This window comes from Onychostruthus taczanowskii, unplaced genomic scaffold (genome assembly GCF_017590055.1).
Source record: "Onychostruthus taczanowskii isolate IOZ18803 unplaced genomic scaffold, ASM1759005v1 scaffold20, whole genome shotgun sequence".
Taxonomy (NCBI): Eukaryota; Metazoa; Chordata; class Aves; order Passeriformes; family Passeridae; genus Onychostruthus; species Onychostruthus taczanowskii.
Window position 1 is genome coordinate 8,312,797 of NW_024499240.1, and position 22,015 is coordinate 8,334,811.

A 22,015-nucleotide genomic window follows, 5' to 3' on the forward strand; every position below is an offset into this window, starting at 1 on the left:
TGGAAAACTTGTGATGGTAGGTGAAGAGTCCAATTTTATGATATTGCATAAAATTTCTAATTTGGATGTTAGAAATTACTAAGGAAGGAAACCAAGCATTGAGATACAGATTGAGTTCAACCAGCAACCCCCAGAGACTCTGACTTTGAATGACCGGTCTAAATCCAGGCCACAAGTGTTTGCACATGACAACTGAAAGATAACCCAGACTGGGTTTTTATTGCTGTTAGTATTTGGCACCCCCTCACTTTTCTAAATCCAGAGAAAAGTTCCCCCTGAAGTACAGTTTGGTCTGTGAAATGGAATGGATGGGAACATCTTCAAATCTGAACTGATGCACAGGAGCATGGAATGATTAATTTCCTTTTTTGTAATTTATACTTTCTAGTACACTTTTTTAAAAAATCAAGAACTTTAAAATTTGAACAACTTCTACATTGTTAAACCATTTGTTCCAAAAATTTAGAATCCTGTTTGGTTTAGATTCCAAATTTTCTGTACAGGTAGTCTTTTTCTACAGACTTCAGTGTAGCTCTTACAGAGAAGAGGTTAGGCTAAAACCATTGAGAAATATGTATATGGAAGTTAATGCAAGTTATGTTCAATCTAGAGACATTATTTAAAGCACCTGTCACTCATGATATAACCTACCTACATAAAGCTTTCTTCCTAAGAAAGTGATTTTTGTGCCATATTCGCCTCCAAATGGCACAACTACAGCATTTTTCCTTAGCTTCATAAAAAACCCCAAGAAAATTCAAAGATAAAATATTTCACACACTGTTCAGATGCATCAGTAAGTTAAAAAAAGAAAAGCTGAACAAGGAGCACACATAAAAGTAATATTAATGTAGCTCATGCTGGTGAGATTTTTTAACCAAAAAGCTAGTAAGAAGAGAGTATTTTTCTCACTGAATGTTTTTTTAGGACTATTCTAGCCAGAATTCAGGTGTGTCTTGGTGTTACTGGATGCCTGACCATTTTATTCTCATATAAGAAAGCTCAGAATATTCATATATGCAAAATTCACTATTATTTTTTGTTCATAAAGCTGAATATCCAAACTTAAAATTGTTCTTATTCACTCCCTACCAAACTTAAACTGGAAAATGAAGGATAAGGGTTTAATCATAACAACTCTGATGGCTTGTTCTTGACTTATGCCACGATGGTCTCCAATTTCTATGACTGATGATCTCAAATTTGTCAGTTTAAGTATACCTAAACCAGAGCCAAACTCTAACTCTGGACTAACTGATGGATGGAGCTTTGAAATGAACTATCTCTGCACCAAGATACACTTGGCAATATACCAGATAAAAGTTAAGCTTTTTGCATTTAGACTGGTGTGAGACTACAAGAGTGGCTGGTGGGAGTGACAGAGACTGAGAAGCCTGAAGTACAAAATTCTCTATGATGATGTCACAAGTGTCATTAAGAGCCCCCTCTGTTTTCTTAAGTCTCTCACCTGCTGGACATCTAACTCTACGTTCTGACTTGCTTTGCTCCACTCAGCTTTATCCACTGCTAGAAAGATGAAAGATGCTGGGTTCTTATGGTATGTCAGCTACTTGTGGAATATGCTAAATGTGCTGGGAAAATATAGATTTCTTCTTTCTATAACAGCTAATAATTGTACTTTATACTACATGGGACCTTTATATTGCATATAATATTTGGAATTCTCTATAATTTCTGCTGTCCTATATCATTCTGATGAAACAGAATTATCTAGCAGTCTAAATGAGGCTGAGACTGGGACAGTGACCAAGTATCTAGAATTCAAGCAGGGCAATGCTAAATTAATCCTACTAGTGTAAGAGAAATGGAGCTGACATGATGTCTGACCCCCACTGCTGTGCAGGAAGAATTGTAATGAAGAATGTGGCAGTCTCTGCCTCCAGCCAGCCACAAAATTCCAGGACCCTCTGAGGCTGCTGCCCAGCACCCTGCACTGGGCTTTTGGGAAGAGCAAGCTCCCCCTTCCTGTGGGCACAGTACCATGGCCAGCCAGACATGGAAATGGAGTATCCTAAATGAAACAGGTAATCTGGTATTCGAACATTCTTAATATTCAATACAAATAAATAGATTAGTCCATCTTGACCCTCAGAAAAATTTTTGTGTGTCTCTTAGGCACTGAAGAGCTCAGGGACTTCACAGCCGTTCAGCTAAAGGCAGGCAGGAGAACATTGTGCAGTGCAGTCAGTTCAGGGTATGTGTTGTTGTTCCTGCTACTGGTTTTGCTCTCTCTGCTTTAACTTGGCAAATGTGCCAGGAGCCAGGTCTGTTTATGTATTTTTCAGCTGTTGGGTTTGTTTTCTTTACAAGAATCCAAGTGTTATTCAGCAAAATTTGTGTGAATTCCTCTATAGAATAAATGGATTCTATTAATCCTTCTCATAAAGGACTGTGCTTTAAGGCAGGATTTCAGAAAGAGGAAGGAAATGCAGAACAGTCCTTTATGAGAAGCAATAATGGCATTTGAAACAAACATGATAGAAAGGGTGTCCCTCTTCCGTTGTGTTCAGGCTATTGGCAAAATAACTGTAATACAATATTTTTTTGGAAAACTGGCAGGACTTGTAAACAAGAGCCAAATTTCAGAATAGCTGAAAAATTCTGGTACTCAGTAATTTTACATTTGCAGAAAATGTGTTAAATATTGTTTGCTGGAGTGAATGGGAGCACTGAACCCCTATCAGTCCAATGAAAGACAGCAATGCCCATGAAACACTAAAACTGCCACAAGACTCGACCTCTAGCCCCCGGCTGCAGCAGTCTGTGGTGTCCCCAAAGTACCAGAGAGGCCCTGGAGGTTCTGTACTATCAACTACAACACTGCTTTCCACCAGCCCTGTTTGTTACTGCCTATGTGTGCAGCAACACTTTCAGGACATGGTCCAAGTGGGGAGGAAGCTTTGCTACATTTTGGAACTTTCTCTTCTGTGTATGTCCATCAACATTGTTTTCTCACCTTTCTGTAGTACACAAAAGAGGATTCAACTGCTGCAACCTGCACAGTACATGGCTTGTAAATCACCTTCTTATTTACAGCAATTGCATCACTTGAGCATGTCTTGATTTAACAGGAATAGAGAGGAAAAACACAAAAGCCACGTGCAAGCAGGACATCTCAAACCAGCTACAGCAGTGACTGTAAGCCCCAATAAAACAAATATCTGCTCAATCACACTGCAATTGGCTGTGTTGAAGATAAGCTACAATTCTTAATCCCATGATGACATGAAAGTTTTAACAATTAGGAAACTACTGAATTAGAGAGGAAAGCTGTTAATCTTCACTAACAATTAAATTCTTTTGAGGACTCTGTAATGAAGAATGCTGCTGGATGTTACGGAATCTCTGTGTATACTACGACAAACTTTGATTTCAATGTTTGTCTGCCTTTTTTTACTGCAAAATGAAACTCCAGAAAGCAGTGACAAATCACCGAAACCAGGACAACATGGGAAGGAAATGTACCTTCTAGGACACATGTTCTCACATCAACCATTTTAAAGAGAAAATGAAAAGACCAGGATAGAGCATCAAAATTCTGCAGAGAAGGAGAGGACTGATCCTGGTGCCTCTGGAACTACCGAGTAAGTTTAAAGTTAAATGTTCCCAAACAACCATGATTATCCCCAACCAACCTGCCATTGTCAAACCCAAGAAAATATTGCAGTAACACACTGAGTTATTTAGGTACTGATTCCTTCCACTTTCAGTTCATCACATAAATTTCATCACAGTTATAGGAGTATATAAAACCACCACAAACCATGTAACCCAGTGGCACTTAATGCTATAGCATTATGTCATATAGAAAAAGTAGCAAAGACTAAATTAGCTAATTAAATCAAAACTTTTCACTAAAGAATTTAGTTAAAAACAATTTGTGAGTTTATGGTTTCCTAGGGTTTCTACCCCTACCTTTTACTTCTCTTTTGCTGTTTAGCTGTAAGCACGGGGTCTTGAACGCTGGAATTTTTGGGACAGGGAACAGAAGGGACGTGCTGCTGTGATCCCACTAGAGGGAAAAGGTGCTTTAAGTGATGCAGACTGTCAAGTGCAGAGATGGGTCAGCTCTCAGAGGTTCCATTATTAGGTCAGTTACCATTCCTTAGTCTCTGATTTACCAGGTATTGCCAATATCAAACATTTCTTCCCACTCTTAGCTCAACCCACTCCTTGCACTTACTCAGACCATGCTGAAAAATTCTTCTTTTCCCACTTAACACATTTCTGAATTAGTTCAGAAACTGCTTATGACCTCAGCATTTTAGCACTGCAATTAAAATCACTGTCACTGATACTAGATGGGACTCCTTTAGCCTCCTGAATTGATTACTTTCCAACAGAATAAAACCGTCCATTAGGGTAGATTTCATGTGCCAAACTGTCAGTCAGTTTCTGTGACTGTCACACACATCCTCCCACGGCCCGCCCTTCCTAGCGGCTGCTAAGTCACATTAACATGCTATCAGATCATCACTCTCAGATTTTCACATTTCAGCAGCTGCTACTCTCTTCTTGTTAGTGAGTCTGCAGAGAAAATCTTTCAGACAAAATGGAACTGAGCCCTGTGGTTATTGTGACTGGAAGTATGCAGAACTGAAAGTGCCCGAGGGGAGCCTGCAGGTACCATGCACAGGTCTTTCAGAAGAGACATTTGTTATTCAAAATTGCTGCCCGTGGGGGAAAAAAAGGCTGATCTGTACTCCGAAGATGCAATAGTTATTTTGTCACATTTTTAGCATCAAAATTAAGCAGAGGCCAGTGTGAGAGACTCGTTCAGCCTCACATATTTTTCATCCCACCTTGATGAGGTCAGTCATCCCAGGCGTACACTTTCAAGCCATGCAGCCCAGTGCACTGCCAAAAGTGTTGAGAAAAACATTTGTCACTGATGTCTTTCCATATAGATAATGCAAACTTGGGTCAGGTCCTGTAACACTGAATACTTTAGAAGAGTTACATAAGCATAAAATGGAAACAATAAGTTTGTAATACAACTGCTATTGTATTATGCTGCAGATGGGCCCATTTGATTGGCAGCTGGACTTTTGGTGCGCTGTTCTGCATACCTTTGTGTTGTCATATGACCTCAGGTGAGTGTCCTGAGCTGCCTGTGCCTCTTTCTGTTCATTATAAACAGAAATTAATGATATTATTTATCCCTGTGACTTTATTTACAATGATAACTACTGAAGAGATCAAAGCATATAAATCAGCAAGCATGATTAGTCCGTACCCTTACATTCTGTTAAGAGTACCTGAGCTTGCCAAGCACAGACCAATTTCATTAGTAAATCTTTGGAACATTTTTATAGAACAAACTAAGTATGAATAAAGGAATAAACACTAAATAAAATATTTAAAATATTAAAGAATTGTTTTACAATTATATTCTAAGAAGGGCACCGTGAAGGATCTTATGTGGTAGTTAAACCTTTCTCTATAAGTTTTGTGCTTCTTACAGCTTTCTCAGTAGATCAACAACTTTCAGACCTTAAAATCCACTTAGACACATATTCTCTGATGAAAGAACCTCTCAGACACATTTGAGCACATTTACTGTCCATTTGCTACAATATAATAATAGCAAACAGCAGCCATCAACAAAATGTGTTGAAAAAAGCACAGGATGGAATAGTATCTTCATCACCGTGTTGAGTTGCACAGATTATATGGTGATTGGGGCTTGGAATATTAATTAAACATCAAGGCTTTCAAATTAGAATCCCAGATGTTTGATCATTATGGTAATTCCCTGTTAACAGCACTCCCTGAAAGGCCGGAGAAACATTCCTCTAATTCTCCAGTGGTGAAAGGTTGAAGACCCTTAGGCTATAGAGCACTGAGCTCCTCTGCATCAATTACACAAGACATGGCCTTTTTAGCAAAGTGGAGCCATCTTATTTACAGAGCCTTCTGTTAAGGAGGCTTTCAAACAGCTGCCGAGGTAGATGAAAACTTCCCTTACTAACACAGGCCTTTCCAAAAAGCACACTATTCCTTGCACAAGCTGCTTGCTCTGAATCAAGCCCCAACAGCAGCTGTCTTTTCAGGGAGAGGTAGCCCCAGCAACTCCAGGACAGCTTCCCTGTCAACAACACTGCCACTGAGAATTAGTCTTTTCCTCTGGACTGCCTGGCACAGGAGTCTGACCATCTTCTCTGGCTCTTGCTAAGGGAGCCCTTGCTCCAGAAAAACTGCCTCCCAAACTGGTGCTACATGTGCAAACTTATCCTGAAAAGCTGGCATGAGTTCAGGTCATCCTCAGGAAATTACACGGAATGTTGCTAGTTTCCTTTCTCTACTCCTTGTGCATCTGTAGTACTACATTTTATGGAGACAACTTCTCCTGAGCCTGTGAACTAAACTGGGAACAATATCTGGTGTTTGCAGAGCCCATTGACAAGAATGCAGATGGTTCCTTTAACAGCACAAGCTCTGTTTGTCATAGTCAGCTAGGAAGCGTGTTTGAAGATCTGCACTGAGCCAGCCTGTTTACTACCACATACATGTGACCTCCTCAGTGCATTCAGCAATTTGTGACTTGTCACAAATTATCTAGCTAGGAACAATGACAGCACTACTTTCACCTGGCAGTGATTTTTCTCTGACACCTCTCAGTACGTGCTCCTACTAACATACAAATAAAGCACAACTTCATACACATGCCCAAAGCAGCCTAAAGATTTTTCATCAAGCATGGAGTCAGAGAAGGTAGCACGAGATCTAGAGAAGATGAGACTAATCATCTCAAGTTCAAGGGCTCAGGTTATTAACTTACAAGCTTAGTCAAACTTGGTTAATCTGAAAATAATTTAAAGGGAAGGGGGATGTATTGCAATATTTTTTATTCTTTACTAGATGTTCAATTAAGGATTTCCAGCCTTTGCAGGGTACAGCTTCAGAGCAGATATACTAGACCAGTTGAGGAGACTCCCTTTTCCATTTAGTGGCAAGGATTACATGTTACCTCAGAAAGTCCTCTACAGAAAGCTATTGTTACTTAACAAAAAACTCTTTTACAGCAGCCCGCAGGGCCCACATACGGACTGTGGATGCAGACATTCCATTCCAAATGAATGGAAAATATAATTTCCAAAAAACTTACACAATCCATCCCACAGCTGTTAATTAATAAAAACACATTACTATCTGTTTACTAATAAAATATAAATGTGTACTCAAAAGTATTTGTATTATTCACAAGGTTTCCTCTACAGGCTAAACTGGCACCCCGAAGGTCTCTATGCCACGCTCCAGTCAACTGCAGATATTGCTGCAAGTAGCCTCTTTGTGGCAGCAGATTTCTATAAATCTTTTCCTCACAGAGTAGTTCAAAAAACAGATCCAGCCACAACCACAAAGAGACAATATTGTTCATCGGGCGCTGGCCCCAACCCCAGCTATTTTCACTTACTCATCAGCTTCCCTAATGTATGTTTTACTGCAATTCCATAGTTCTGTTCAGAAAGTACTTAGACATGCTTCATTACTCAAGTTGATGGAAGAAATGGAGGTTAGGACAACCACAACCTCAACAAAATCCATCGAGCCTTCAACATTAACATCTCTGGTTGTCAGAGTAGGAAGCATGTCCAGAGTTTCCTGGATTTTGCTGGGCCTTACATTGATATTGACTGCAACCTTACCCAAAGTAATTTTTAAATCTGTTGCTGCAAGTAGCTTTGTGTTTTCAATGCCTGTCAGCAGTCCAGTAAAACTGGGCTAAATATATCAGTAATTTATAGAGCACAACAAAGCCCTGGGAATGAAGTGGAAACAGTGCCCTTTGATAGCACCGTACCTCTCCAGAAGAGCATACTAAAAAGCTGATGCACCAGAACCAAACTGCTTAGTTCTGTGTAACTGGAAATGGCAAACTTCCAGACAACAATTTCTCCATTACGCCACATTGAAGGACCTGTCATGTCACCAGCTCAGGAAACTTCCAGACAACAAGTTCTCCATTACGTCACATTGAAGGACCTGTCATGTCACCAGGCTGCTTGATTTCTGCAGGCTGTAGCTAAGTGGCCTTGAGCACTCTGATGGTCTTCTGTGACCATCTGCAAATTAGCTGTTTTTCCCTTTTGACCAGCCATTTTTAGTTGGGCAACACCAAAGCAAGCATTTGGTTATATAAAGCTTCTCAGGAAGAAGAGACAGTATTAACGGAATCCTCTCCTCAGAGGCCCCTTCCACCTCACTCTTTCAAACCTTTGTCACAAAAGATGTATGGAAGCTTACTCTTAATATCCTCCTAATGAGACTATTCATTTGCAATTTAACACTAAATTAGATTTTGTCACTGTTCAGCACTCTTTTTCTGTCTCGTCTGACACCTCTTTGGGAAAAAAAGACACTGATTTGGATGATGGGATGAAAAACAAAGCTGGCACTGGGTTCCAGGATATCGTTCCCAGCTGTCAGTGTCAGGCCATGTACAGCAAGACCAGTCTCTGCAGTGAAATGCTATGCTGAAATATTCCAGGTACTTACTAGGAAATAACACAGACTGTGGACAAAATATTCCCAATTCACTTAACCAAGATTGAAGTTATAAACTCTTCTCAACAATTATCACTCAGGTGATTGAAAAACATTTCACTCAGGTAACTGTAATTTCAGGTAATTTTCAGGTATGGCTTATGAACTGAGATACTCTGTGCAGGTTTGGCTTTCTTAACTATCTACTGGCAAATGAAGAGTCACTTTTGGCTTGCTTGGCCTAATGCATGCAGTGATTGCCCAAATCTTTAGATCCACTGGGTCATTTAAATAATTGCCTACAGCATAGTCCCAAGAAGCCTGCAATACAGAATTTTATTCCATACAGTGGGGAACAAATAGCATTTCTAATAGCAAAGCACAACTTTCACATTTCTGAAGAAATGTGGCAGCACACACCACTTTGAATTGTTGATTTTGGCATTTAAAGCAGATGTCAGTATCAGTTACAATTAGAAGTGCAAGAATGCACATTTCTAAACCAGACCTCTAAAGATAAGCTGTGCAACACAGAGGCTTATTGCACAGGCTGTATGATTTACCCCCATCCCCTAACCACCTACACCTCTTTAGACCTCCTGGGAGAGCAAAACAGGAGCATCTAAAACAAACATTAAGACATAAAATATATGAGTACAAGACAACTATGCCTTTTTACAGGTTGATAGAAATTAAAAAATGAACATAGGTGAGGTCTTAGGGAGTAACCTATAAAAACATTCTATCTTAATAGATCATACCTTCTGCTGCCAATTCTTTCCATCTTTCTTTGTTTGCTTGAATGATCTTCATCAAGTTGTCCTTGAAGCCCCTTAGGTCTACAGTTGCTAGAGAATTTTCTATGTGAGTCCCTCCATCACCTGTACTTTTAAACCCAGGTCGTCTTTGTGCTTCAGCGTTGCTTACTGCTCCCAAACTATTTTGGCTGGACAAGGGAAAAAAACCCCAAATTATAAATACAGTCAGGCAATTTTAATAATACACAAACAGTTGATGTCAATCAAGTTGCTTAGGAACTAACTTGAAAAAATAGTTTTTACCAGAGCATGCCTAAGATGACCGTTTTCTAGCAGGGATTCTTGAAAAAAAATGTGACATGAAAATACATTACTTGTAATTTCATTCTTAAAAGAATGTTTGCACAGCCTTTTTTGAGCAGCTTCTTTGCTGTGTTTTTGAATGGTGAATGGTATCCTTGGGTCTCACAGGGAAGACATCTGATCATTATTTTTTGACCCATTTAAGAAAAAGGAAGACATGACATATATGACAGGTAAGTTTTGCTTGAGCTGAAAATTTTCTTCAAGTTACAAAACTTCAAGTGTAGTCAAAGCAAGATTTGAGTGGCTTTAACACCCACTAAATAGAGACTGCAGCTATTTTACCTCTACAGGTAAGCAGAAGTGAAATTATCCCTATATGTATATGGTGGGAAAGGTGGGGGAAAAAAGAACGAATGCCCTTTTTTTCTTAGAATTAAAAAATAAGACCTATTTCCAACCTTGTACAGGTACTCATGTCTTAATAGATTTTGTTTATTCAACTTTGCTGCATGGTTTATCTCATTGGTACCAAAGACAGATGTTAATATACATACAAACGGTTTTCCAATAATCAGAAAATAATTGCAGTGAGTATACCAACAAGAACTTCACAAGAAGAGTTAACTGTAATTTCCATGTGCTCCAGAGATGTTGAATGGGAAAGAATGGAAAGAATAGGCCATAATTCTAGTGTTTTCCAGGCACCATCTCATGGTGTCCACACAGCAGGGTGTGTGCAATTCTCTGGCTCAGACTTTTCTGTATTGTGCTACAGGTTCTCCACTCTCCTCAGAAGTGTGGCACTTGATTCTATACAAAGAAAAATCCCCTTTATCCTCCATCTCACATGAGGGATTTTTGCTGGATCATAAGCCTTTTTTTCATTTGCTATTCAGTCATGAACATCAACCAAAAATGAAGCCTGAAGCTGCTAATTATTTGCAGCTGCTAATCACTCTTTTGTGAAGGAGGATGTAAACAAATTTGTTATCAGTAATACCTTAGTTTAGCACTGTTCCCCAAAACACTAAGAACTCCATCAAAAATACCTACTTCTAGTAAGTCCTACTTGCTTCTAGTTAGCAAAACATAGGAAAGTGCTAGGTTCACCCTTTTGTTACTGGAATCTAACTAAAGCCCAGCAAATGAAAAATTGCCTTGCAGAGTTATCATTTAGTAACGTCAGTGAAAGCTCAAGTTACAGTTTTAAAGTGAAATAAAAATATTATAACAGAGGCAGTATTTGTAAAGGCAGTATCTGGTTATTCAACAATGCTTTCAGCAAGAAGCCACTTAAATTACACTCAAATTACACTATTGTAGCTACTTTGCCTTATAGGTACAGGAATTTCAATAGCCTATTGGAAATATTATATTTTAAATTGTAGAAACAAATTTCGTTGTTTGTATGTGTTTATTCTGATGATTACTGGGATTTTGCCTTTTTATATGTACAATTGTTCAGTCAATGGGGCAAAATAGCACATTGCAAATACAATGCAGCCCCACAGGGTGGCAATACTGCACAGCTGTTTGTTATCTCCCCAGCTTGACATAACCGAGATCACTCTGAGAATCACATTATTATGGTTACTATGTGAGCTTATGCTAGTTCAATAACAAAGCAGTGTATTCATACCTGGGGGTCCCAAATGCAGGACTTTCAGATTTTGTCGCTTCCTCTATAAGAGGCATAACAATTTTCTCCATTGAATCAGTAAGAAGAGAAAATGTTGGTTCTACTATGAAATCAATGAAACCTAAAGACGAAAAAGAGAGAAAAATCAGGTTTTATATTTCCACAAGTCTCAAATCTAAAAATGAATACTTGCCACTGGGCTAATTTTCTAACTGCATTCCCAATTCAATATACTAAATACCACTAGTATAATCTTGAAGAAAAAAGCACAACTGAAACAAAAAACACCTGAAACTGTGTAGATATAAGTAGATATTAATAATTACAGCTTTTCATTCTTTTTCCTTGTAAATTTTATGCACTGCTGAACACACCCACCATTTGAAATGAGTATTAATTATTGAATAGAAGGGAAGCTACTGTTGAGCCAGAATGCTACAAGCCATGCTGTCTCTTTTACTATTCGGAGCTTCTTGCCAAGGAGTTAATATTTCAAATTGCTGTTTATTATTCTGTGGAGGTAAAGTGTTATTTCACAGTGTGTAGGAGGGCTCTGTCAAATCAGTGAAGAGAACAAGTAATATCCTTAGGAGACAGCATTCATCCCACAGTTCTGAGATGTCAGCTCTGAACAATGTCTTTTACATTCTAAAGTGCTCATCATGGTATGGAATGACACAGTGAGAGAATGAAGCATTATTCTCTACTGAGCACTTAACAGAAAAAAAGGTATGTTAAAACATGAGCTAGCAATGGATTTCCAGATGTCTTCCTGCTCTAAGCATGCAATACAGCGTGAAGATGAGCAACAGGAGTCAATCTGGAATCCAGCTTCTCTCCCTCCAGTAGATATGATGCTCAAACATACTGGCTTCAAACTCCCAGTGAAATGGAATAAAGGATACAAAAAGTGACTGGCCAGGGAGGCTTGACCCTCTGTATTTTGACCCTGAGACACTGACAGGCTTACTTGCAGTCCAGAGGGCTGATTTCTTAATCAGCTTTGAGTTGAGATGCATCTACAAACTGGTACTTTCAGATTATAATAGAGACCCGCGAGTTCTTAAGCAAGAGATAAGCAATTTGAGGACATGATCTGCCAGACTCTAAAGTGTGTACAGTAGAAGCTGGGCCCATGTCCAGTATTTTGGTTAATCCCTCTCCTACCCCTCCCTCACATATGCTGAAATGACATCATGTTCTTTTGAGACCAGCACCATTCTGCTGCAAAAGTACAGGAGTTTGGTGAACAGATAGGTGCAAAGAAATACCTTCCATATGATGGAATTTTGAACATTTAAAATTCAAAATGGGTAAATTAAATATCTTGTGAATTTACATGCTCCTATACAGACAAAAAAGAGAAAAACACAGTTTTTCATTACCTATTTGAGACTGAGCTACCAAAGTGGACTTGCGGTCACAAAGTGGGGAAAATTGAAGACCTAAAGCAGCCTCCTTGTCTCCCTGTAAACAACAATGTTTAATATTATAAGCATATATTTGATGGAGGGACAGAAAGATAAAGGAATCTGAATATTCTTAGTATTTATTCAAGATCACTTCATTAATTTATATTCCTGAATAAGAACAAGTCAGAGACAAATCTTCAAATTTTGATTAAGAGTCTAAATTCTGACTTGCTTTTGGCAACTTTCATGTAAAGAAACTTAATGCAAGTTCTCCTCAACAGAAAGCATCTGCCAATGAGATTTAAAATATCTGAAGTCCTTGTATTCACAATTTAGTTCTGCTGATCCAGATGTAATGGGACTAGAGATACTTAGATATGTTTGTAGTAGTATGCCAAATGCTGAGTGTTTCCTTCTATTACACTGGTTCATCCAGCATGTAAAAATCCTTCAATGGATTTATTCATGTCAAGTGTATGAACTGACTTGAACTTATTCTTACTAGCAGGCATGTCTCTGCTGCTGAAGCCACAAAAAATACAAATTCAGTTTCATTACAACGATGATTTGTACATCCTAGCTCTGAAATTTTTTCAGCACTTTGCAGATTAGAAGAGTCTTTTTTGTTGCAACAGTCTAAACAGACAGGAGGGTGTATATCCATTTTCAGCATGGTAGACCAACTGATTTGCAAAACCTCAAAAGAAAAGTCCAGTGGCACAAACAAAAAAAAAACCAAACAAAAAAAAAAAAAAACAAAACCAAAAAACCAACAAAAAAAAATAACCCTGAAGAGACATCTTTCAAAGGAGGTTATAATTGGTGTTGCTGGATAAATTTGGCTGCCAGAAGCACTGACATTATAGATATAGGAAAACCTAGCCTTGCAAGTCAAATGAACCTATATATTTGTCATGGAGAGTGCTGTTAGATTATAATTCAGTGGAGAGCATTGCATGAACATACATGCATGAAAATACTGCATGAACATCATTCTCCCAAGGAAAACTGGGAAAACATAAACTGATGGATGAAGGGGGCAGTATTAACCTTCCTTAGTCTTTTTTTTCAAGTGTCACTGAAGTATATTTGGGAATGGTTTGGAACCATAAAAGCAGTAAAACCAATCCAGTCACAGATTTTTTCAAGTGTCACTGAAGTCATATTTGGGAATGGTTTGGAACCATAAAAGCAGTAAAACCAATCCAGCCACAGAAACAGACACAACTCACAGATTGCATTTCATGTGAAAGTGGAGAGCTTTATTACTAAAGCCATTAAATTTTATACTGAAGTGTTAATAATTTGAACTCAGAGCATGGAAGAACACACGAACACTTGCTACTAGAAGCAGTGGGAGTGGCACCTCCATCTAAATACAGGGGCCAGATTGTAATATCATATAAATTGGGATAGTTCTAACTACCCCATTGGATTATTTTTCGTTTTCAAGTAGCTCCTTACCCCAGTTATGAATTACTTTGCAATCAACATAATATTAATTACTACTTAAGTGTCATTTAAATCTAAGGCTAGTATATATTGTAATAATGGTCACAGAACTGATATCTAAACCAGTCGTTAGAATTTAATGAGATCTAAAACCAAGATACAAATCAAACTGTAAAAAAATTCTTTGTCCAGGCAATGGATTCACTTTTTAATTGTCTTTTAATGTCTCTGGGGCTATTCAGACTCAGAGTAGAGTGCTATAGGCACTGTGATACTTTGAGTTACTGGAACAATGTATTTCTTTAGTTTTAAGGATTTGAGATGAGTGGCTGTATTTCTATTTTAAACAAGTAACTCGGATTTTCCTTGGTATTTCAATATACTTTCTCTAGCTGTTGCTATTAAAGTGTTGTTGGGGTTTTTTTCCTGAAGTTAACACTGGCACATATTTTAAACATTAGCCGTAGTTAACAAAGTTTTTGTCAAGGTGAATGTTCATTTTTTTGCTGGTGCTCACTACTTTGAAAGCTGCCTGTGAAAGCATTGGATTTGCATTCAGCTTCTTTCAGAATCTACTGCTTTTGCCATAAGGCACAGAAGTAGTTGAATCTTCAAAGAAAAGAAGAGGAGCAATTAAGGGATTTCATATACATTTGGACTACTTCATCTTGGCTGGCATGGATTTGGAAGTCCTGGAGATTTCTATCACACAGGCTCAGATAACAGACCAGAGGATGCACAACAAGCCATTGCATCCAGGAAGCAGGAGACCTACTGTGTTTGCACTGCTCAGTGCATTTATATGTGTGCTGACACTTTAAAAGGGCTGGAACTACTCCACACACGTTGTCCTCTGCAGTACATGGAAAGAATTCTGTTTCTGATACACTCCCCTGCAGCCTGGAAGCCTTTGGTATTTTACACTGCTACATTGCATACATATATACACTTTTACTTGCTATTGTTAAATAAATGCCTTCTCAAGTTTTTGAGCAGCTTCTTTGGGATCGAGTTACTTCTTCTAATGAATGGATAAAGGAATAACTAAAACATTAGCTGGTCCTATGCATTCAGTGAGCAGCGTGGTACTGTTTACTGCTAATGCTACCTCCACTTGGCTGGAAACTGTCCCAAGGGCCCTGTCTAGCCTGTCTATCTGTGTCTTAAATGTTATTACAGTTGGTCATTTTATGACCCTTTTCTTGGGCAATCTGCTCCTCCTTTTTGCTCTCAAGTTCAAAATCCTCAAAATTTCCCTCGACAGAAGCAGACACAAACTCATGACTGCTCATTATTTCCATGAAACTCAATCCATTCACTATTTCTATTAAGGCACCAGTTCTCCAGTCTGCCTCCCCTATGCAAAGTCTACAGTCAAGGATGCCCAATGCTTCCTACTGAGAATTCATGTGAAGAATCTTTGGGACCTGAGCAGGAACTATTTCTATTAAGGCACCAATTCTCCAGTCTGCTCCCCTGTGCAAAGTCTAGAGTCAAGGATGCCCAATGCTCCCTACTGAGAATTCATGTGAAGAATCTTTGGGACCTGAGCAGGAACCTTATATGGCAGATGGGTCTAACAATCTCATGGTTTCACATACTTTATTTTTTATTCTCTGGTCTCTTTTTCCAGTGTGACCTTTCTGAATTGAAAATGTCAACATATAGCAAAATTAAGACAATCAAGCTGAGCAAGACATAGTGTTCCCTGATTAAAAATCTGTGCATATCTCTAGAAATTATCATACCTAAACTGGACTTTGATTATCAATTGTATTTCAGTAGCTGTTATGCTGACAATGTGCATGGTGACAAATATTGATTACAAGGAGAGTATTTTCCCTCTGGAGAAAGGGTTTTTGCTTTCACCTGCTGAGGTGAGTCAAAAAATGACAGCAGTGACACCAACATCTATTGGGTTTTCTCTTGGAATTCAGTACCTCACAGAAATAAAAAGGCTTTCACAATGGTGTGTCTTCATTTTTGCTTTAGGGTATATGGGCACAGCATTAACAGGATGGTACTGTCTAATCTCTGGCTTTGGATGAGGCTGTTATGAAAGCAACACCTTCAGATCTATGTGGCATATGCATGGCTAATACTAGCAAGGAAAAGAAATAAAAGGACTTTCTGAAATGTGGAATGGAGATAACTTTTTGCCTTCTTTGCTGAACATGAATTCTTCCTATTTTCTTTCATCCTATCCTTCTGGTTCTTCTTTATAATTCAAAGCATATATAAATCTCGTCTACAGAATGAAAACAGCTTGACAAGTTATATTATAATTGAAAGGGAAAAAAACCCACTACAACACTCAGAATACTGATATCAGCTGAAAGAGATAGAGAACTATAACCATTTTGTCTTATTAACACACATAAAAGTTGAATCAATGTCAGTGGTATGCATGAAGAATAAAGAATATATACTACTGACTATGCCTGTCAATCACAACCAACAGCAACCTTGCTGGTAGACTTAAGAAAATATTAAATCGTGTAACCATTGATTCCTGAGCTAGATTTATGAAAGGATTTTAAAAATGGCACCTGTCGAAAAAATTCTTCCATCAGGGCCATGGTCCACCGGTAGTGCAGCTCCCAGGATTTTGCTGGATGGCTTATGTCTGCTGCATGTAGAATCAAAGACATGGCTTTGGCTTTGTCTACCCTGTCAATTCAAGGACATGCTCCAATTATCTCAAAACAAAAGCAACTATTTAAATTCTTTTCTTGAATATGAGCTCATTGAAAGACTGCAGATAATGAAGAGAATGGAAAATCACCTACCCCTGTGCCTGCTGCAGAGTGTGTCGCATTGTTTTAATTTGTTGGAAATGACCTGACATGTCTGTAGACAAGACCATCTCAATGACCAAGCTACGCAACTCCCTAAGAATAATTAAAAGCAAAATGACTGATTACAATTCATTTATTCTATGCATGGTACATTTGTTTAAGCAGTATTTGTTAATTTATAACTTTCAAAACAACATAATGGGTTTTATTACATTTTAAAAAGCATTTAAATAAATTATTAACAACTTGAACATTGTATCCTAAAGGGATTCTGTGAAAGTAACATACCTCAGAAAATACCTCTGTACCTCTGCAGTTATTATTTCAGAGTCACACTATTTTGTAAATCCTATTTCCAGCGCATAAACTAATATTACATGCAGTTCTCTCACCCATTATAAGTCATTCCTTATTTTTTCCAGCAGTAGACTATTCAAAAAACAAGTTGTTCTCTGGGCTTACCACCACACAACAGGGTACATCAGGGTACATTTTTACTGCCCTCAGATTAGTGAAGAGTGTGCATAACACTAAGCCTAGGAAGAAGGCTGTGGAAACACTCAGAAAAGCAAGAGGTATTACATCTGAAATACTATCAACTTTATACCAATATAAGATCATTATGACAAAATACCTTTCATTCCAAAAGTACTGTAATACCTACTTAGTGAATCAGAACAAGTTTGGGATTAATAATTTATCTCTGTCTTGGTATTATGATTAGAGTTGTTGCCTTGTCCAGCTTTCTATTAAATCAATATGAAACTAATAAAACATAAGTCATGTAAGAAATTTTATTCTGATTGTAAATAGAAAATTTAATTAATTTTGTCAACAATAATTACTGATTTAGAAAATTCTATCTCCTTGATGTAGAAGGATCATGTATAGGCCATGTAGGACTCTAGTGGGTCTTTATTTATATGCTTTTTAAGTGGCCTAGGAGGACAAGTGGTGCTTATATGTATGTGGGGAATTTACCACATTAAACCTTTCATTATGTACCACATATCTTTATGAGCACACCCCCAAACTTAAGGACATCCAAGTATCAAATAAAACAGAGAAATCCTACTTTAGTTATTCTCACCGATCTTTGATATAGTATTCATACCTTTGATTTAAGTAAAGCAAAAAATAAGCAGGTTTTTTTCAAAGGACTATGCTTTAAAGAGGCAATTTGCAGTTTTCTTTAAGGCTCTTAGAATACTTTTTTATAAAGACTATCAAGACTTCTTTTGATCCAAATTAATTACATATTTAAGCAGATATTTGTCGCTGATTTTTATGTATATATTCCTGATTTGCTTTAATGTAACTGGATAAAGACTCAATGCTCTCACTTCTACTCAATAATATGCAGCCATAGCAATTTGTGTTTAGAAAATGTCTTACTTTATCTGACCTCATAATAAGATACTAATTATTTTGCATCCCAACTGTTCCGCCTCCACATTGCTTTGAAAGTTTACCCTTCAAAAATAGTCAAAACCATTAAAAAATAAAAGCAAAATGAAAAACCCCAAGAAAACAAAACAAAAAACACAGCTAACACTACAAGCGTAATAAAGGCTCTGCATTGTTAAACCCTGATATTTTTAAGACTGAGATAATTATCACTTCTCCTTTCCATGGGAGATTTTCTTAGGAACATTCAATGTCTGAACTTCCAGAGTAATCAGAAATAAGTTCACCCCTACTCACAAGATACCTCACCCCAACTAGGCAAGACACACACAGAGAAGCAAAACCACAGTTTCAGTTTATTCATATTGTCATGGCAGCAGGAAAAAACCCCCTAATTCTTACCTACAACATCTGAATAAGGATCAAACACTATAGCATTGTCCTGTCACACACTCCTGAAGATTTCAGGCCACTAAAAATCTGCTTAACAGCCAAAGAGAGACTCCTGCAGTTGTTAACTGCCTGTGCCCATATCCACCACAATCAGAGAATAGAAAATTGAAACCTGATGGGGAAATGGTAGGTAAAGCTCTACTGGAGCTACAAATGCTTCACCTGCTATCATTGCACAGAAGGTTAATCTTGGACTGATCCCATTACCAAATTGCTTCCCAGGTAAAAAAGACTGTCTCAACTTAAACATCATGGGAGACCTCAGCTGGTCTCATAGATGACCCCTGGACAGAAATCTCTCCCAGTCCTCATTAGGCAGTCCCCAGCTACGAGCCTCAGGATAATATAGGTACCTGCTACCACCCAAAAAGACACACAGATGTTGTCATACTATGAAGGGAATGGTAACAATATTCACATGGCACATGGCAATCTTTCAGGCCCAATATCAGAAGATTACTGGGTTTGAGTCTACTTTACTTGGAGTGGAGTTGATCTCCACTTTACTTAAGTAAATTGTCATGTTCTGTGCTGGCATCCTTTCTCAACCCTCCACAGCCACAAGTCCTACAGATAGGATGCTGTAAAAAAACATAGATGCAAGACTATGTGAAAAAATTACATGAACAGTGTAATAAATAGACAAGGAGTGACACATGAATTTCTTGAAAAAGTAGTTAGCAAATAAATAGAAACTAGCAGTACCTGGATTTGTCCATGACAAAGGCATTTAGTCATCTGGAAACTAATCAAAAAATGCAGGAACAAACTAAGATAAGCAAATCAAGGTGAGAACTGAAGATATAAGCCTCATCTTCAAGTTATAGGAATCCTTAGACAGAAGGATGTCAAGGGACTTTGTAAGAGAATGTTGTTTATCGGCATTATGCATAATACATACTGCTTTATTTGTCTCTTTTTTTGGATAATCAGGCAATATATCACTGTATGCCTTATGACTGGGGTGGTTTGAGACATTAATACTGCCCCACCACCTACAATGACATCACGCATGGGGTGCTGGAACACTGGGAACCTGCTAAATCAAAGGAAAAAAGGGGCAAACAAGGAACCCTCTTTATTGAAGGGCACTAAGTGAAAGAAACAAAACAATATCAAAGACTGGAACAAATTTTCAGAGTCAAGAAAAGACTGAAAAATTGCTATGTATGTCGCATGCATTATCCACAAAGGACATCATCCTCAGAATGCTGGCAGTGTTCCCCAGCTCAGACCAGAAGTCTGTTTTAAATTTAATTGAAGCTGGCAGTTTATTAGCACATTTATCTCCCTAAAGTTAACATGCAGAAGAGAAAATTGAATACTATAAAGTAATTTCAGTCATTTTGCTTCATTTTGCTAGAATAATTAGCAGAACCTCAGTTTAAATAGTCAGCAGTGTTAAATTTTTGAAAAATGAAATTGCTGCAACTAAAGAAAATAGATATGACAGAAGTAAAGAAATTAATCAGTGCCAGGAAGTACATTGAAAAGTTGAACAGATTATCATTTCAATTTACTGCCAACTTGATTTAGTGCAACCTTCAAAACTGTTAGTTTAACAGCATGAATTTCAGCATAGATCCAAGAAGCTCACTCCAGTAATAATAAGAAAATTGTCTCTGTTAAGTGGCTACCAGATCCATCATTGCACCAATGAAATGACAAGGTAACAGGAATTTCTGGATATTAGAAATTAATCCCAGGAAACTGTCATTTCCATGACTGACCCTCTAAACTGAAGTATCACACTGCAACAGGTTGTGCAGGTTAGCAAAGACAGGCACTTTGGAATTTACTGCTTGCTTCAAAGAACAGAGTGTAATTGCTGAGCTAAGTGACAAAACATGGAACTGAATGTACTAGTTTAGATTCTTGAGCTTATTAATCAATTCATACATTTCGTCTACATTTTACTGAATATACCCAAAAAAAGATGATAAATTCTACTCTTCTCTGGCTGCCAAAGCTCACCAGCTTCAAACTAGCTGCATATAGAAGAATCTGTGTACTAAATAAAAACAAAATTTGCAAAACTAAAGATCTTCTAGGAAAACATAATCCGGTTACGGTGAGAAGAGATTGAAAAGAATTGTAAACAGAGACAGTGTGTGATTGTGCAAGTTCCAAAAGAATGTGGTAGTTTATCACAGGTTCAAAAGCCACAGAGAAATTAAATGCAACAAAATTTAGACAAAATGGTCCACAACTGAACTGGACAAATAACTGTGGGAGAATCTGCCCAAACAATCTATACAGAGAAGAGTGTGCTTCAGAAATGTGAAGAAAGCTTATCACATTCCCCCCTTTCTTTAGTTTGCAGTCCAGCAGAGCAGTGTATATGAACATCACAACCTGGAAACCACAGGTCCTTCTTTCCACTCACATATATTTGGGTTTCATCCTAGTACCCTTTTCCTCATGGCATAACAGAAGGGAATGACTGGGATAAACTGTACTAGCTGGCAGCCAGATTTCTATCAGCTGGAGCCACTGTATGCTGCAGCAGGGATTCCCACACTACACTGATTTATGGTGGTCTCCAGTGAGGAAGAAGCCAGGACTAGGGATGAACATAAGTGTTTTCAAGCCATCCTTGAAACAGTCCTAGATTGAAATTTGGCTGAAGAATTTCAGCCCCTTTCTACTTGGAAGCATCTTCTGGTAGGACGCAATATTAACCACAGCACTTCAAAAAGAACATACTTAAGGCAACATGTCTGAAGATTTGAAAATAATTTTCCCCCTAAATTTATGGTTTTAAAAGACAGAATATGAGTTTCTGATTGCTGTATACTGGCACAATAATTTTCTCCACACTCAATAGCTAGGACAAGCAAAAATAGGATCACAGAGACTTATCAGCCCCAAAAGTATCAGACCCAAAATAGTTTCAAGAAGAGCAAGGCTAGGTCTTGTTGGCATTGAAAATCTAGGTGTGTAGACAGTAATCAATGAAATTTACAAATTACTTCTGGAGAAATTTCTGCAGAACTAAATGTACAACACAAACCTTCTGATAACTAAATCTAAATGAGCATCCTCTGAGAAAAATTATTTTAAGAAAACTAAAAATTGTATACCTCCTCTCTCACTTTGTATTAAATTTAAAAATTATAGATTTTTAAAGTATTTTTTAAAACAGGTACAGAATAATAATTAATTGAAAATCAGAAGGGCCAGCAGACTCACATTCAATAAATGCTATATTTAGGTGTTTTCTCATCATGTAAATAAGTAAAATCATGTACATCTACCATGTAAAACAGTCCATCTGTAAAT

General features: G+C 37.8%; 1 protein-coding gene across 1 annotated transcript in view; it reads right to left on the reverse strand.

Moving 5' to 3' along the window:
* The window catches only part of PDE1A (phosphodiesterase 1A), a 144,888-nt gene that overhangs the window by 8,858 nt on the left and 114,015 nt on the right, over nt 1-22,015 (reverse strand). The window contains exons 9-13 of the mRNA XM_041403755.1: nt 16,865-16,966; nt 16,625-16,745; nt 12,597-12,678; nt 11,212-11,332; nt 9,270-9,454 (exon numbers count right to left, since the gene is read on the reverse strand). Coding sequence (XP_041259689.1) covers nt 9,270-9,454; nt 11,212-11,332; nt 12,597-12,678; nt 16,625-16,745; nt 16,865-16,966 — 611 coding nt within the window. The remainder of the gene's footprint in view (nt 1-9,269; nt 9,455-11,211; nt 11,333-12,596; nt 12,679-16,624; nt 16,746-16,864; nt 16,967-22,015) is intronic.